General features: G+C 35.7%; 1 protein-coding gene across 2 annotated transcripts in view; it reads left to right on the top strand.

Moving 5' to 3' along the window:
* The window catches only part of HDAC11 (Histone deacetylase 11), a 159,199-nt gene that overhangs the window by 112,850 nt on the left and 28,038 nt on the right, over positions 1-18,311 (top strand). For both annotated transcript variants that reach the window (XM_090387197.1, XM_090387196.1), the window contains exons 7-9: positions 4,276-4,372; positions 10,959-11,028; positions 16,060-16,168. In XM_090387197.1, the coding sequence (XP_090243323.1) occupies positions 4,276-4,372; positions 10,959-11,028; positions 16,060-16,168 (276 nt within the window). The remainder of the gene's footprint in view (positions 1-4,275; positions 4,373-10,958; positions 11,029-16,059; positions 16,169-18,311) is intronic.

Here is an 18,311-nt window from a genome sequence, read left to right as displayed (position 1 = left end):
TTAAAATATAAATAAATAATCAAATAATCAATTTAACACAATTCAAAATCAATTTAAAACAATTAAAATTCAAATTAACGCAATTAAAAGAATCTAACGAAAATATTCAAAACGATTATTTTCGTTAGATTCTTTTAATTGCGTTAATTTGAATTTTAATTGTTTTAAATTGATTTTGAATTGTGTTAAATTGATTATTTGATTATTTATTTATATTTTAATTTAATGTACCGGTAAGTTGTCGATTTTTTCGTTTTTTCCGTTTTAATTTCTGGAGGGTATCATACGGAAGTGTTCTACATACTATATTGAGGTAAACTCCTCTTATTAATTTACTAATATTATTATCAACGTAGAACATATTGAGTATTACAGCTCTGATTCATACTATCTAATTAATTTTTAAACTCTTATTGACTATTTCATTCACTTCCAGTCTCTCCAGTAGTGGATTTCAGATACACACAATTATGGGAGATTTTTTGAATGGCTTGGTACAAAATTACATTAAATCTACACTAAGGTACTCGGCCCAAAGTTACCATATTTCTTTCCTAAAATATTGCCTTCAAAACAACATCGTTCCGAAGTTTGCCAGGGTGAATTTAAATCAAAAAATTTCAGGCATAAAACAACTAACACTGGCGACATCGCATAATATTGTTAAGCTTGCCTTAAAATCTCTATATTCGAATAAACAAAAATACCTTTCCCAGGTTAGGAAGCTTCGCAATAAATTAAAAAAAAAAAAAAATTATCTACATCCAAACGATTGGTCTGTATTGAAGACCTCCATAGATTTGCGACGGGAAGCACAGGCCTCAGAAATAAAAGGAAGGAAAATCGTTTTGAATATTTTCGTTAGATTCTTTTAATTGCGTTAATTTGAATTTTAATTGTTTTAAATTGATTTTGAATTGTGTTAAATTGATTATTTGATTATTTATTTATATTTTAATTTAATGTACCGGTAAGTTGTCGATTTTTTCGTTTTTTCCGTTTTAATTTCTGGAGGGTATCATACGGAAGTGTTCTACGTACTATATTGAGGTAAACTCCTCTTATTAATTTACTAATAATATATATATAAATATTTTTTTTTGTTTAGAAATCGCGAAAATGATGGGTAAACACAAAAGAGTTGCACTTCAGTTAAACAAAGACTTGAAATTATTCAAAAGTTTGAAAACAGTGCATCTGTTAAATCTCTAATGAATCATTATAATGTTGGTGACCAAACCATGTGCAACATTGTAAAAAATAAAGGGAAGCTATTAGATTTAAAATTGACATTGCAAAAAATAAAGGGAAGCATCTTATTGGACACGCAAATAGTGTGTGTAATTTTTTTTTTTGTTTATCTATTGCCATATTTTTTATGTAGGTTGCTAAACATTTTTTGATACAGTAAGTCCCTGACTTATGCAACAATGGATTTACGTAAATTTTTTTTTCACTCAATTTTTTTTTTTAGGATTGTCAAATTTAAAACAAACAAAAAAAATAATAATAAGCAATCAATAACGACGATCACGGCACTCACAAATTGCACAAGTGAGATACGGAGTAACAAGCAAAAAAATAGGAAAGAAGAGAAGATTCTTACAATTTATTTATAGCTTTTTTTTTTATGACTGAAGATTTCTGTGAAGAGGACGCACACTTCAACATAATAATGTAAAAATCCACACAATTGAAGCTATAGGTATTAATGCAAATACAATAAGATAGAGTTTAATACCCATTTATAATGAATTGCAGTAACAGAAAAACCCAGTAACCGGAAAGTGCAAATTGTTTTTATTGTTTTATGGCAGTTACCTCAAGAAATGTGCTTTAGTAAAATGTGAGCTCGCTCGGTGTGATAATAGTGAGTTTTAGCCTTAACCCTGTAAAGTTCTTTACAGAAAATTTCATTTTGTTAGTTAGCATGGTGCTGACTAAGAGAAAAATTACAGAGGTACTACTAAATCTACCAAGAAAAGAAAACCGATCGATTTGGATCAGAAAATTAAACTAATAAGAATGTGTGAAAATGATCAAAGATTAACAAGTATCGCGCTGAATTCAGATTTTTCAATAATAATATAGTAGCAATATGTTATTAGCCATTCCGAGTTATTTAAAACTTAACAAAGTAGTAGTAGTGGCATGTGATTCAAGAAAGCAAGTGTATGAGCTTATTGCAGCATCAGCCAAAAAAAAAAAATTTTACAAAACAATTCCCTCTAAATGTTTGTCCAGTTCCTCCTTAAATTTATTTAACCTATCAACTTCCACACCGACAGATGGAAGTTTGTTCCAGCAATTAACCACCCACTTGCTAAAGGAAATTTCCACATATTTATTCTACATCTGTCTTCCTCAATTTGAATTTATGTCCCCTTAGGTTTGTAATCTGAACAAGTGGAAGAATCAGAATTCAGAATCAGAATTCAGCATGCTCAACCCGTTCAAGGCCTTATACACCTCAATCAGATTACCTTGCAGTTGCCTAGTCTTCAGCCGCTGCAATTTGCAGAACTTAAGCCTCTCTTGGTAAAGGGATCCCTTCATTCCCCTCACCAAGATTGGTGAGGGGAATGAAGGGATCCTCTTCATTCCCTCTTCATGAGAAAATGAGGAGAAGGGGTTGTTGCCCTTCTCTGTACATGCTCAAGCAAATCTACATCCTTCCTAAAATGAGGCCTCCAGACCTGTACACAGTACTCAAGGCGTGGCCCGACCATGCCTTATACAGAGGGACAATCACCTCCTTTTCCCTGCTAGCAAAATTCCTTTATATTATTGAGAAAATCCCATGACATGCCCTGGCAGTCTGTCTGCATTGCTCAGAAAACTTCATATCTGACTGCACAATTACTCCCAGGTCTTTTTCATTTTCTACCACCTTAAGTGTAGTACCACACAGCTGGTACGTTTCTCTGGGGTTACTTCTACCCACATGCAGTACTTTGCATTTGCCAGTGTTAAACTTCAGTTGCCACTTCTCAGCCCATCTACCCAAATTTTCTAGATCCTGTTGCAGTAGCACACTGCCATTACTGTCATTAACAACCCTGCCAACCTTTATATCATCTGTAAACTTTGACACTAAGCCTGATATACCTTCATCAATATCATTGATAAATATAAAAAACTACAGTGGACCCAACATCGAACCCTGTGGGACTCCACTAATAACATTAGTCCATGAAGAGCAGCATCCATTGATAACTACCCTCCGTCTTCTCCCACTCAACCATTCTCTTATCCATTGTAGCAACTTACCCTTAATACGATTCTGCTCCAATTTGTACATAGTCTTCCATGCACAACAGTGTCAAAAGCTTTGCTGAAATCCAAGTATATGATATCAAAATTATTTTTTGCATCCAGTTCCTTTGTAATCACACCATAATATCCAATCAAATTTGTCAGACAAGACTTTCCCTTAACAAACCCATGCTGTGTCTGAATTATTGCTGCAGTCTTGTTTAGATGATCCTGCAATGCATCTTTAACCAGTGACTCCATTATTTTACCCGGAACAGAAGTTAAACTAACTGGTCTGTAATTACTTGTGTCACCTTCAAGCCCCCTTTGTTGGGGATACATTTGCACATCTCCAGTCCATGGGGACCTCCCTTGAATCCAAGGATGCTATCATAATTATGGCTAATGGTTTGCTTAGTTGCTTTGCCACCTCCTTTAATATAACTGGATAGATCTCATCCACCCCAAGTTCCGTTCTTATGTTTAACTTCAGCAATTTCTTTACTATGTAAATATTTGTGGTATGCCTGATGTGCAGAGTCCACCTTCTTATGGATCCTCCCAGACTTGTCTACAGACCTGAGATCTTTGGACCACATTGCATGCCACTGCCCTGGAGACAGCTTCAAATACATAATATTACTACACTATTATATATTATACTCAATCTGTATACAAACATAAGATAAACAAAATAAAAGCATTTCTCTAGATGCAAGGGTACCTAGGAATTTTTGCCACTAGAGAAGTTGCAGAATACAAAAAATGTTTTAAATGTTTCAGAGATTTAACCGAGAAAAATTAATTATTTATTACAAGTAATTCAAAATTCCTTTTTCAAAATTCAAAATTTATGTCTTTTAGATTCTTTTTTGGATTCAGTATTTTTGACACCAAAATTATTTTAAGTAGTGTTAACTAGATAACAGAGAAATAGAAATTTTATATAACTAAAATTGAAATTTTAAATTTAAGATTATCTAATTTTTCATGACATTTTATCTTTAATATACATATAAGGGCAATGGACATGAAAGCGATTTTATATCTGATAGCAGGGTCTATATAATGGATGTCTATAACAGGGGAATATATCCTGGTGATCAGAATGCTAAAGGTGAGTTCTTCTTTTTAGTAATACTATTATTTTGTAGTAGACGTTAGTTTTAGACACCTCATTCAGGTCTCCTTGCAGGTGAATAGTTTCCAGAACACTGCAATTTTCAGAAGAAAAGTCTTTCTTGGTAAGAGTATTCTTTTTTTTTTTTCCCCTTCACTGATTTCATTGCACATTTCTGTATCTAATCCAACAGATCCACATCCTTCATAAAATGAGGCTTCCAGACCTGTATGCAGTGCTCAAGATGTGGCTTAATCATTACCTTACACAGTGGGATAATCATCTCCTTATCCCCATTGGCAAAATCCCATGGTTGCTATTTGCACTTGAACAGTGCAAATAGCAACCCATTTGCACTGTTCAAAGAAACTACATGTATCACTACACAATTACTCACAGATCTTTTGTGTTATTGGTTTTTCTTTCAATTTATGAGAAAATTGAAACACGCTCTGCATGGTACCACACTCAAGTGTGGTACCATGCAGAGCAGTTGGTATTACTCTGGAATTACTGCTACTTATGCAGAATCCTGCATTTTTCAGTGTTAAATTTCAGTTGTCACTTCTTAGTCAATCTGCCTAATGGCAGATGGACTGGATTTTAGATCAGATCCTCTTAATTTGAGAACATTCAGATCTAGATTTTCTAGATACTGTAGTAGCATACCTTGATTATTATCATTAACCACCCTGCCAACCTTTATATCATCTGCAAACTTATACATTAAGCCTAATATGTCTTCATCAATATTACTGAAAACAATAAAGCACTCAGCACTCTCTTAGAGTCCACTAATAACATTAGTCCAAGAAGAGCAGTGCCCATTGATAACAACTCTCTGCGTTCCCCACTCAACCATCCCTTTATCCATAGCTGTAACTTGCCCCAAATGTCATACTGTGCCAATTTGTACAGCAATCTTTAATGTGGAATAGTATCAAAACTTTCCTGAAATCGTAATTATATGATGCAAAATTATTTTTTGCATTCAGTTATTTTGTTACTGCATTTTAGTATCCAGTAAGATTGGTCAGACAAGATCATTCCAGCTCCATGCTGTAACTGCTGTATAACTGCATTCCTGTCTAGATGGTCTTACATTCCACCAGTGACTCCATTATTTTCACTGGAAGAGAAGTCAAGCTTATAGGTCTATAGCTACTCACTTCCCCTTTTAATCCTCCTTTGTGAATTTAGGATACATTCACACATCTCCAATCCATAGCGACATCCCCTAAATACAAAAATTTGTACAAGAATGCTCTAATAATTATGACTAAAGGTCTGTTTACCTTATTTTCTACTTCTGTTATTATAACTGGTTAGATCTCATCTACTCTAGGTATCTTATTTATGTTTCTCTTCCACTTTCCCTCTTATTTATCACAAAATCATTTTTCTAAAATTTTCCCTCAAGACATGAGTTATTTGTTGAAGTTGAGAGATATCCAGATCATGGATCACTTTTGACAGACTTCCTATCTTCTAGGGAACCCTGTAGAAACTACAGCTAGAAATCCAGGAACCTTAACCAGTAGTCTACCACAATATAATCCTGAAACACTAATAGCAGATGACCAGTTTCTACTGGTCATCTGCTATTAGCGTTTCACTATACAGCAGATTCAGGAGCTGTCTAGTACTTCAAGAGCTCTACCAGAATCATGCATTTTTTTTTGGTTTTGTATTGTTTTAATTTAATAGTTTTTTTATCCCTGAAGCTACTGAAAAAGGAAGTGATGTAAGTTCTGATGAATGTATTGCTGCATATTATATTGTTAAAATTTCATGAATTTAAAAGAAATCCATTTAGAAACACAGAATGCAGTGTTTTTATTGCATCGCTCAAGTCCTGCATTGTAAAATGCCCTTCATCAGCCATATTATATTCCATTTTCTTTTTCTTTTTTTTTATGAGTAATGCCAAACCATTTCATTTCAATTTCTCAGTTTCTCAAACACAACATGGAACAGTTAAGTTAACCATTGGATGCTATTTGAAGTGCACTAAATTTCTGTTTTATTTTGCCACCTCTTTGTGATATTTAGCTATTTGATAATGTTTCCAGTTATCAACCAAATCTCAAGCACTACATTCTTGTTGGTAGCATATGGTACTAACCAGTTAGATTGACACTATTATCAGATACAGATATCAGCATGACTTCTTCATGAGAAGTTAGGCATACATGTAGTATTTGTAACAAAAAGTGGCAACCTGACTACTTATGCACAGTAATATGGCAACTGTTTTGTGAAAGGCTGATTTCCAGTTTTGATGGCAAGAACCATTTTTGATATTCATTAATGGTTAGACTATGTATTAATATTATTGGAAATTTTCTATCCTTGATGCTGTGTGATACTAAACAAAACAATATTAAGAATACATTTCCTCGACAAAATAATTCTCTTTATTTAACTGACGAATACAGAACTTTAAATGAAACAGTATTATGAATAGTCGCATGGTGCAAGAAAGCCTATGGCTTATGCTGCACCAGCCAAAAAAAAAAAAAAAAACCCCGAATAAAACAATTATAAAAAATAAATAAATAATAATTAATGAAAGAAAAGGAAATTAAACCTATCATCCTATGCACTTCCCTCACCCGAAGGTACTACCAGATGACCTTTGAATTTCCCAAAACTGTCAGCCTCTACCACCCATGTAGGCAACTTATTCCAGTAATTTATAACTCGCTGGCTAAAATAAAACTTCCTGCAGTCCAATCTAAACATTTCCCCCCATAACTTGAATTTATGTCCCCTAGTTTTAGCATCATTTATAATCTTGAAAATTTCGTCCTCATTCATTTTACTGATATCTCTCAGAGCCTTAAACACCTCAATCAAATCTCCTCTAAGGTGTCTAGTTTCCAAACTCTGCAACCCACATATTTGAAGTCTTTCTTCATAAGGACACCCTTTTGTCGATCTCACCAGGCGAGTTACCCATCTTTCCACCCTTTCAAGAAGCTCGATGTCTTTCTTTAGGTGCAGTCTCCATACTTGAACACAGTATTCCAAGTGTGGTCTAACAAAAGCCTTATATAATGGGATTATCACATCCCTATCTCTACTTGCAAAAGTTTGATAGATCATCAATAGGAGACCATGGGCCTTCCTTGCAACCTGTTTACAATGCTCAGAGAATTTCATGTAAATATCGATGCAAAATAACTGTTGAGTTCATCTGCAATGGCAGCTGGTGTATTTAATACTATCCCCTTTCCCTTACGTAAAGGTCCGATCTGGTTTGTCCTGCTCTTCTTGGCATTTATATATGTGAAGAATTCCTTACCCCCCCTCTTTGCTCTGTTTGCTAGTGATTTCTCATAAACTGCCTTTGCCTGTCAAACTTTTCTGTGGCTTTATTACAGATCATCTTGTAGCTGTTATAGGCTTCAGTACTTTTTATTGCTCTGTAACCTTTCCATGCCATCCTTTTTCTGCTCAAGTAATGTGGCAACTTCACTATTCGTCCAACTTGGAACCCTCCTCGTGGAGTATTTTTTTAATGGAAAATACACATTCAAGGCATCTGTGATTAATGTTTTAAAAGCATACCACAGTTCGATTGTATTCATTCTCTGTGCGATATCTACCCGGTTAATAGAGGCCATATAGTACCTCAAGGCATCGTAATTTCCTTTTCTGAAATTATACCCCATTCCTTTGCCTTTTACTACTGCTACCTTTCTCTCTTCATCATCCACCGTAGAACTCCGTGATCACTTCCTGCTACTGGTTCCTCTACTGTCAGACCTGTTATGTTATCTGATTCATGGGTGATGGTGAGGTCTAGGATATTCTTTTCTCTAGTACTTTCACTGACATGTTGATACAAATAATTTCCTCAGCATGGTCCTGTATTTTTCCAACAAATCGTCAGATCGTGTACATTTAATGTCATTAGTCTCCACATGAATAATAATATTCTCTTTACCCCCCTTAAAATCTGACAATCTGTTGGTGACATCATTAATAGTTGCACCCGGCAGACATACCCTGGTTCTACTCCATCTATCCTTATTACAAAAAATATTCCCCGTTTCCCTGACAATGGAGTCTCCTAATAAAACAATGTCCTTTTTAACCAGAGTAGTTTGCACTTGGTTTTTCTGTTTTGAGGCTTGAATCGGGTGTGCATCACTTGGTAGATTGCTGAAGTCTTGAGTCCCTGTCTTGCTCCCAGATGCATTATTCTCAAGGGCAAGCACCTGTTTTTCAGTGATTCAAATTGTTCCATCAGTGACTCAAATTGTTCCATCAGTGCACCAAATTGTAATTTAAGATTGGTGCATCACATCGATCACAAAGAAAAGAATCCCCAGGTGAGCTATGATTAGTCACTAGGTCGACCTTGGAAAACATTCCACAGGTTCTGCCTGCAACGGATTAAATCATGACTCACCTGTAAATTGCCATCAACTATTTCCATGTGAGTCACGATACCCTGTGACTTGTTTAAGGCAGATCTCGTAACTACCATTATAAAATTAGCTAAATATCAATGAAAATTAACTTTAAAAAAATTATATCTATAATATTATAAAAATCAAACTGTTACAGGAAAACCTATAACAAAATAATCCAACAATATCTAAATAAATCAAATATTTAAAAGCACTAATCAACAGTAATCCAATCCACTTAACTGAGGAGCCCTGACAAAGCGTGTCCACTCACCTCGAATGCCAACACTCGAATCTTGAATGATTAAGTAAACAAATAATATATAACTGCTAAATTAATACAACATTAAACTGGTATCACTCTGCAAATTGGATGCTCTCCTTACCTTTATTTCCTGAACCACATAAACACAAATTGGCTGTTCCCACTATCTGTTTTCTTTGAATTTCATAAATTTATCTTCTTAGCTAGATACCATAATTTCACAAGTGCCATTCATATATTTACTGATTTTAGTCTCTTCTCTCAATATGGCCATATTGGGATCTAGTAGGCATTGTGATTTACTATTTGGTGGATATAAATTTTAACTAGCAAATTTTTTAGGTTGTGGTAAGTTTGCTATTTATCAGATTAATGCGTCTTGGTAATTATATTATGAGGGCAGAAATGCATCAGCATTACATTTTTTTACAGAATTAATATAATTCAGTTTCTGTTAAATGCATATGTGCTGAAAACTCACTCACAAACATTGTCCTTTGTTATATCCTTTTATAACTGTTACTGAAAAGGATATATATCCTTTTCAGTAACAGTGACTGATCAGTTTATAAAATTTATTCTGTTCCTAATCTTATGGGTTCTCATAATTTCCACTTTGTAAGAAGGAAAAGAAAAGTACATTTTAATGATAACTAAAACTACATTATTCTATACAGTATTTATTTTCTTACTTTAATTTATATCCTGCCATTAGATGGTATGAATTTTATTTGACAAGACATATCACACATTGTGTGTGTGTGTGAAGCCTCCGTAGCCAGGTGGGCAGGAGCAGCAGTGCTGCTCCTGCCCATGCTTCTTGATTATAGGAGCATGTGTAGGAGCAGCAGTGCTGCTCCTACACATGCTCCTATAATCAAGTGTGTGTATAATCAAGTGTGTAGGAGCAGCAGTGCTGCTCCTACACACTTCTTGATTAGACCGGGGTTCGAGCCCGTGACCACCAAATACGGAGGATGTGGAAAGGTCTGGGAATAACCACGCATACCCCCTTAGCAATATGGCCTTAGTTGCTAATGCTCCTAGAAACCAAATAACAACAACAGTGTGTGTGTGTGTGTGTGTGTGTGTGTGTGTGTGTGTGTGTGTGTGTGTGTGTGTGTGTGTGTGTGTGTGTGTGTGTACGTGCTAAAATCTCAATTTTGGCAACCTCAGGTTCCAAGATTACAGTTTTTAGGCTTCCACATATAATTGATTAGAGTATGAGCCAATTAGTTTATTCTTCATGATCAACTATTTCTTTTTCTTTGGTGCACTTATTATTATTCTTTCTCTCTCAGGTGCCTCCGTAACCAGGTGGGAAGGAGCAGCAGTGCGTAGCACACGCTTCTTGATTAGACCGGTGTTCGAGCCCGTCACCACCAAATACGGAGGATGCGGAAAGGTCAGGGAATGACCACCGCATATCCCGGAGCAATATGGCCTTAGTTGCTAATGCTCCTAAAAAACCAAATTACAAACAAACAAACAAACAAACTTTCTCTCTCTCTCTCTCTCTCTCTCTCTCAGAAATGTAACTACCATGATTTGGTGGTGTTTTTTTTTTTTTTTTTCAAAATAATATTTACACCAAAATGATACTTCAGTCTACCAGGCCATCTAGATTAATTTTACATAACAGAATATGCTATCTGTGACACTACATGGAATCATGCAGCTCAAATATCAAAGTGAGCCATGATGTAAATGTTGTCACATGGCTTAAAAATACTTAAAAAGATTGAGACGGATGCTGTATCTCATGGAAAATAAACAATTAGTTTGAAGATATGTAACTATAAAGTTATTTTCATTCAGACTCCTTAAAGATATGATCTCTAAATTTTAAGCATGTACTTAAAATTGTTCTGTGCAGATTTCTTTTTCTTTCCTTAAGCTGCTATCAAGAAGAAAGTTGAATTAAGACATATGACAGAAGATGCCAAATATTTAGAGTTGGTTTCTGTGTGAGTTGTGTTCTTTTCTAACTATTGTTAACTTTGAAAAATAGTGATAAATAAAATTAAATTTGCATGGTTATAATATTTAGGAAACAGTGAAACACTTTCATTTTATTTTATCATTTTATCAGTGATTCCTAGACATTTTATTGTTGAAAGGGCTCTTTGTAGAAAATTACAAAAATTAGTATTTTTCGGATATTAATATTTTAAGATGGTTCTGATTATAGAATTTGCCAGTCAGGTTTGTTGCTTGTCATCATCATCATCATCCATATTCAATCCACTGCAGGATGAAGGCCTCTCCAGCAACTTTCCAGTTCCTTCTGTTTTGAGCACTGGCCATCATATGCTGGAGGGTTTGGTCTTTTCCTCTTTACGCTGACCAGGCGTCTTGAAGAGAACCACTCTACCCGTTCGTTGCCACTTAAGTGACGTAACAGGGCTTACCATCGAGAAGGTGTGCATGAGTGGATTTTAGGGAGGCAGGCCAACTGGACTTCTCCTAAATCTTCTGTAATAGAGAGATATTGGATCCATCAGTGTTTTAGGCTGAATGTCTGATAACACATAGGATACTTGTTCCCCTCTAAGCCTGTAGTGGTATGCAATAGAGTGTTTAATTCATGTTTTGGAAATACAGTGGATTCCGGTTATTTGGGCCACCGGTTAATCGGGGCAGCCGTTTATTTGGGGCAAATCTTAAAAAACAGAACCCAATCGAGAAAATAGCCAGGGTTTACTTTTCTTAATTGGGACAACATGCTGTTTAATCGGGGCAGGAGACCGCAGCACTGGAGATTACCCTATGACTGTCTCCAACCATACCATGTGGTTCGGTCTGATTTCGGGAGGTCACAACCATAAAACAATAAAAACAATTAGCAGTCACCTGTTTATTGGGCTTTTCTGCAATCTATCATAAATGGATATCTGCAATGGGCTTTTCTGCAGTCTATCATTAGTGCAATCTATCATAAACGGATAGTAAACTCGATCTTATTAAATTTGCGATAATACCGACAGCTGGAATTCTGTGGGTTATTATGTGGGTGAAATGTGTTTACACTTCCATGAAATCTTCAATCATATAAAAAAAATTAATTTCAGCTCTTCATTCCTATTTTTAACGCTTTGTAACTTGTCTCCGTTCTCACTTGCACGTATCAAGTTACTTGCAATTTGTGTGCGCCGTGTTCTTTTTTATTGATTGCTTATCTTTTTACTGTTTTAAATTTTAACCCCACCCACAAATAAATGTCAGTGAACAGAAATGTCAACTAGTTAGTATGTACATATTAGAGTATGTATTAATTATTACGATTATCATGTATCATTTAATTTTTTTTAATTGGTAAGGTAATAAAGGGTAAATTTGTGCTTAATATCTTTACTTTTATAGCCTGTGGATAATATTCCTCCTATTTTCACTAATTAGAATCGCTGTTTAATAGAATTAAAATTCAATTCACAAATGAGATCACAATGACCGGCGTTTACTACACATCGTATAGTGAACAGTACTTTACTGTGGTGATCATAACATGATTTGTTTGTGCAGTGAACCAATTGTAAAGTGGGGGTACATTGTGTTTTTAACTATTTACGTGAAATTTCGGATAATTGGGGCAGCCGCTTAATCGGGCCAAAATGCACTAGTCCCAATGTGTCCCAAATAACCGGAATCGACCGTAGTATTATTCTCAGAATTATATCTAATCCAGATTTCATCACATATACTGTGTTTAACTCTTAAAATGTTTGTCTATAGTCTGAGACTAATTTATTCTGTTGAATGTTGTATTATAATTACTTTAGTTAAATTGATTTAATTCTAATTTAATAAAGAAAAAAGATTGAATTTTGTGTTTGCTAATGATATTAATTAAACTTACTGCTTTAGACTTAACATTGCTAAGAAAAAATTTATTAATGTATGTTGCAAAAGAAATAGAAACAGCTATGTTTTCTTAATTAAAATTAACAGTTGAGCTTGAGAAATAAATTTCAGCCTGCTCCTTGCATAATGATATTTATCGTAATGGTATTTTAGAATCAGAAGCATAACCCTTGATACATTTTGTAGCGTTATCATGTGTGAAAAATATGAAGAGTTTTATTTATATCCATTGTGACTCATTATTTTCCAATGAAAGACACTCTTAGAATTAAATTACACTCTTGGTATTTCTGGACAAAAACTCCAGATGTCTAGCCAAAATTATTCTGGAATTGTATTTCTTATGGAAAAAGGGTGAGTCTGAAGGAAGGTGGGATGAAGCTATGATAGACAGCTATATCTCGTTCTTGGTTTGGGATGATCACACTGACCACAAAAGACAAAGACTTTCAAATATATGTTTAAGGATTTTTATTTTTACTTTTTGATTAATTCAAGGATGGTTTCTGCTTTTTAATTTTTTTTAGTTCATTTCTCACAAAGATTAATACTCTATTCTGTGTCCATTTAACTTACACAAAATAGAGTATTAATAGTACTATATCAGATTTATTAACATTGATTTTGTTAATAAATCTAATATAGTTTTATTGTATATTTACTTTTCTTTCATTTCTGGGCAAATGATTGATGCAATGCAAAAACTAATGTCATATTCAGAGTCAGCATATCCAAATTCATAAAGAAATGCAAAGAAATGAATATAAATAGAACCTTTTAAAAAATTTGGTTCACAGCGTAATCATCATTATTAACTCCTCTCATATAGTAATACCACTTACTTTGCAACGCAGAAATGTCTTATTAAATAATATGTATTTAATTCCATTTGTTCAGATTTGATTCTAGTTTTTGGAAGTTAATAATAAAGCTACCAATATATATATATATTTTTTTTTTTTTGGTGCACTTGCATTTATGTAAAGCACCTGTTGTCATTACCATGATTCATCAGTCTCCGTGTAGCAACTGAATTCACAGTAAACACATTTTCCTGACATTTTATATTTAGCTCTTTTAGAAAGATTTATTGAGCCATTCAAAATTGGAAAATTTGAAATCTGGCAATTATTTCTTTTTTTTTTTTATGTGTTATATTTCACATTTAAGTCCAATTACATTTTAAAAACATTGGCTGTGTAGCATGTGAGATACTTGCAGTAAAGTTAAGGGAATTATTTTTATATATTATTAGTTGTTTTCTTTTCACTTATATTTATCACAGGAAAATAAAAAATTCGATTAATTTAATAAAAAATCAAACATACCCAAATTGTAATGCATTACTTACATTTTGGGTTGTTTATATTCTTACTTGTTCTTTTAAATTTTGCTACCAGTTCACCCCTCGACGTGGGCACCTGTACGTGGTGAGGGGACCTCCCAGTGATGCTGCTGGGCTTCCAGATTAGCACCACTGGGATTAACGCCCATACCTTGGTTCCAGGGTTACATCGTTGGAATCCGGCGTGTGCAGCTGTGCGCCGTGACCCGTGGAATTCGGAAAGGAGGCTGGTGGTTGAGGGGCCCAGTCTTAATACACCATTTTGGCCCCTGCTTTGACAAGACGGGTGGTCCCGGACCGGCTTGACTGGGATCAATCAGCGGGTGGTTCTTACTGCTAGGGTCAACTGCGTTCCAATAAGTCTCCCTCCCTTTGGTTCTGGGACGGGATCAAGGCTTATTGGAAATGTGGGTATGGTGCCTCTAAGCTAACTTGGCATCCTATTCGTGTACACAGTACCTGCTAGTTCACAAGTGGGTGTCCCCTCGTAGGGCTCCATGGTGGGTGAGGTACTTAGGGCATCTGAAATTTTTATCTTACTCCTCTGAGTAATTTAAATCCTTCTTCTTCTGGGCCCCCAAAAGGCCCCTTCCTAATCAATCATCTGATGATAGTGAGAGCAATTCTGCTAAAAGAGCCAGAACTGAGGAGAAAACACCATCTGTGACACCTTTTCCTCATTTTCCATTCCACTGGAGAGCAGTCAATTGGAAAAATGTCACCTTTCTTTATCCAGAAAGGATTAGAAGGGATGGCAGGTTCAACCAAATCCATAAAACGGCTGCATTCTGGAGATATTTTAATTGAAGCTTCAAATACAAATCAAGCCGAAAAAATTTTGAACGCCACATCTATAGGGGGTATACCCATCATAGTAACCCCTCACAAAACTTTGAACTCTTCACGAGGTGTCATATCAGAGTGGGATCTCCTTCACATTTCTGAAGAAGAGATCTGCTCTGAATTAAAAGAACAAGGACACATCCCCATGTGTTTTGCTTTGTCTTCCTCTGACAATTGTGAGGGCACCCAGCAGCAGCACACCTTTCGAAAGTCAAGGACATTGTGAACAGTTTCGTGAACAGTCGACTTACTCATGTTCACTGTTTGTGCAATTTCACGCAGTTTTACTCGCCTGTTTTCAAGAACGATGTGCGAAATGTGGTCTTCCTTTCTCGATGAAGGCCTACCCTCCCAATGTCGATCTTCCCAATGTCAACACAGCCCACTTTAAATTCATTGGACCAGAAACACACATGCTTCTTTGTCATCACCTTTTCGCTATATACAGCAACCAGTTCATGGCAAATGTCACTTAGTGAAGACCCTTTTGCTTGCAAAAAGCGAATAACTACCCAAACACCTGTTTGGACCACACTCGCACAGTAGCCACCATTTTGCAACTGGAATCTGCTGTGAGGTGACAGTACCACAACACTGCACTGGTGGTCTTGTTGAACGTTATTAACGGGTGTATCTGTCCACTGCATTTCATTTTATTCCCTTTCACCATTATTAAAAAAAAATGTGTTACCTTACTTTTCGGAAACCCCTCGTATATATATAATTTGCATTCATTATATTGAACATTTGTTTTTTTTAAGCGCAGATGCCCAACAATTTACTTTGAAAATATTACAACTCTAAGTTAGTTAAAACCTGGCAAGACCAATCAAAAATTGTTTCTTAAGTATTTTTCCCAATCATTTCCCATTCTATAGTCAGCTTTTTAATCACTGATTTTAAAATGTTGACAGTGCAATTTCAAATTTATTTTTTTTGTTGTTTTCAGTAATTTGGAGCAATCATTAAATGAATTCCATCCTGATATTCTTATTTATAATGCTGGTACAGACATTTTAAGTGGAGATCCATTAGGAAATCTGGCCATTTCTGCAAATGTAAGTGTTATATTTCTGATTAAATTGTTTTAGTTAATAATAGTTGTAGATTATTAGTTTGATATAGATTAGATTGTTAATATAGATTGATGTCTTGCAATTAATATACATCAGATTTAAAAATGAATTTCTACAAATATGTTCTACATTTTGAAGACACATCCCCATGAAATCGGATAATTTATCAGATTAAATTTGTAAAAAAAGTGATTCCCAAACTTTAAGGCTTATGTATCAGTAAAATTCCAAAGAAAGTTTATATTTTTTGGAAATTTACTGGTCCATAAATTCCAAATCACTTAGCAGGAGAGTAAATAACTGGTATGTAAACACACACACTGGACAACTAGTGATCACCATCTCTCTCTGGAAAGAAACACTGCTGACAATAGGAATGATACTACCAACCTCCCAAGTTTTAAAACATCAAAGGCTGATTGGGACACTTTTAAAACCAAACTGCAGGACATCACTACTGACAGGGTCAGTAGTGATGTCCTGCAGTTTGGTTTTAAAGTTGTCTTTCCAACAGGCTTTGTCTTCTTACAGGCCCAGGAAATGTAAAACTCATCCTGAAAGCATGCACCTTGACCATACTAAGGAAGAAAAGATGGCCTAATCATATCCTATGGTGGACACCACTTTTAGCCATCCTCAGCTGGCCACCAGCTACTTCTAAAACCTTTACTAGGAAGATCAAATCAACTAGAAAGACAGAAAAGAAGATTGAGGAGAGAATAGCAAATGGCCAGAAGGGGCCACACAAGAAACCATATACAGACATAGAAGCACCTTTTTAGCAATATAGGGCCTGTAGGAGGCTTGTACTTCCATGAAATTCACATTCATTCAGAAGATGAAATCCTGAAATACTCTTGTGAACACAACAGGAAATGCATATCCCTGGGGGGGCTCATTTATAAATTAGTCTCATCCAGTATAAAATCTAGCGAGATCTTCGACACCATCATGGATGCAGCAAACAATGAAACCACAACTAGGAAGATTTTTATGCGAAAGCTGTTGGATGTGATTGTTCCACAAGATGATTCCCAATGCAAGTCATCCCCCAGACATCAACGAATGACAATGGTGTGTCTAGTCACTCAGTTCTTCATGGACTCACCCATAAAGAACTGTTCAAGCAGGCAGAGATTAAGAATGCCATAAGTACCACTAGATCCGGCAAGAATTCAGGAACAGATGATATTGAGGTTAATGCCCTGAAAAAAGTCTGAGACAACATTCATGACATACTAACTGATCTCTACAGTACCTGTCTTGACGAAGGGAAATTTCCTGACATAGGGAAGACGGCTCTGCTTAAAATACTTCTGAAAAACCCAGTTAAACCAACAAATGACCTGGCCTTTGGCTGATTGTGCTGTTGCCTTTACTCAACAAGGTATTAGAGAAGCTCATTGCTAAAAGGTTCCGTGTGTCAAAGGAAGCACCTTCCCCCCCACCAGTATGGGTTCACTAAGTGTACAGAAGATACCACCCACCAAGAAGTATCTACTAGTACTGTTAGTAGATTTCAAAGGGGCCTTTTGACACATTATGGTGGCAAAGTACCCTGGAGAGAGATTTTTAGAGCAGTAGAAGTTTCTAATCCAATCTCTAAGCTGGCCACCAGCTACTTCTCAAACCTCTACTAGGAAGATCAAATCAACTAGAAATCTCTATAGCAGTCAAAAGAGGATGCCCACAGTGGTCCATTCTTGGGCCCCTGTGTTGGAATGTAGTATTTGACACCTGGCTAACAATGCAGTAACAGGATATTACCTTTACAGCTTAGGATGATGATCTGATTGTGCTGGTGGAAGGTACTGATAGGGGTCCAGCAGTATATTCTGCAACCCATGGCCAGGAGTTTCACTCCCCTGTTGGCCATGCATCTCCATGACTGGGATGTTAGTTTTCCATCTTGATGTGGGATCTCAGCATCCATGTGGCAACCTCATGGGTTTACACAAGACCTTTACCCCCTTTCCCCTTGGGGGAGATGGCCTCCCCAGTACACTCCTCCCCACTCTACCCCCATTTCTCTCTGGGTGGATGTTTCCACCTGCACCCACCTATTATTCCCTCCTTTCACAACTCAAGGAATCTCGTATACTATAACTTTTTCCTCTCCCTAGGT

The sequence above is a fragment of the Mastigoproctus giganteus genome, chromosome 13 (assembly GCF_048544385.1).
Source record: "Mastigoproctus giganteus isolate SK-2022 chromosome 13, ASM4854438v1, whole genome shotgun sequence".
Taxonomy (NCBI): Eukaryota; Metazoa; Arthropoda; class Arachnida; order Uropygi; family Thelyphonidae; genus Mastigoproctus; species Mastigoproctus giganteus.
The sequence above is the reverse complement of the archived record's forward strand: the minus strand, read 5'-3'. Positions and strand labels throughout refer to the sequence as shown.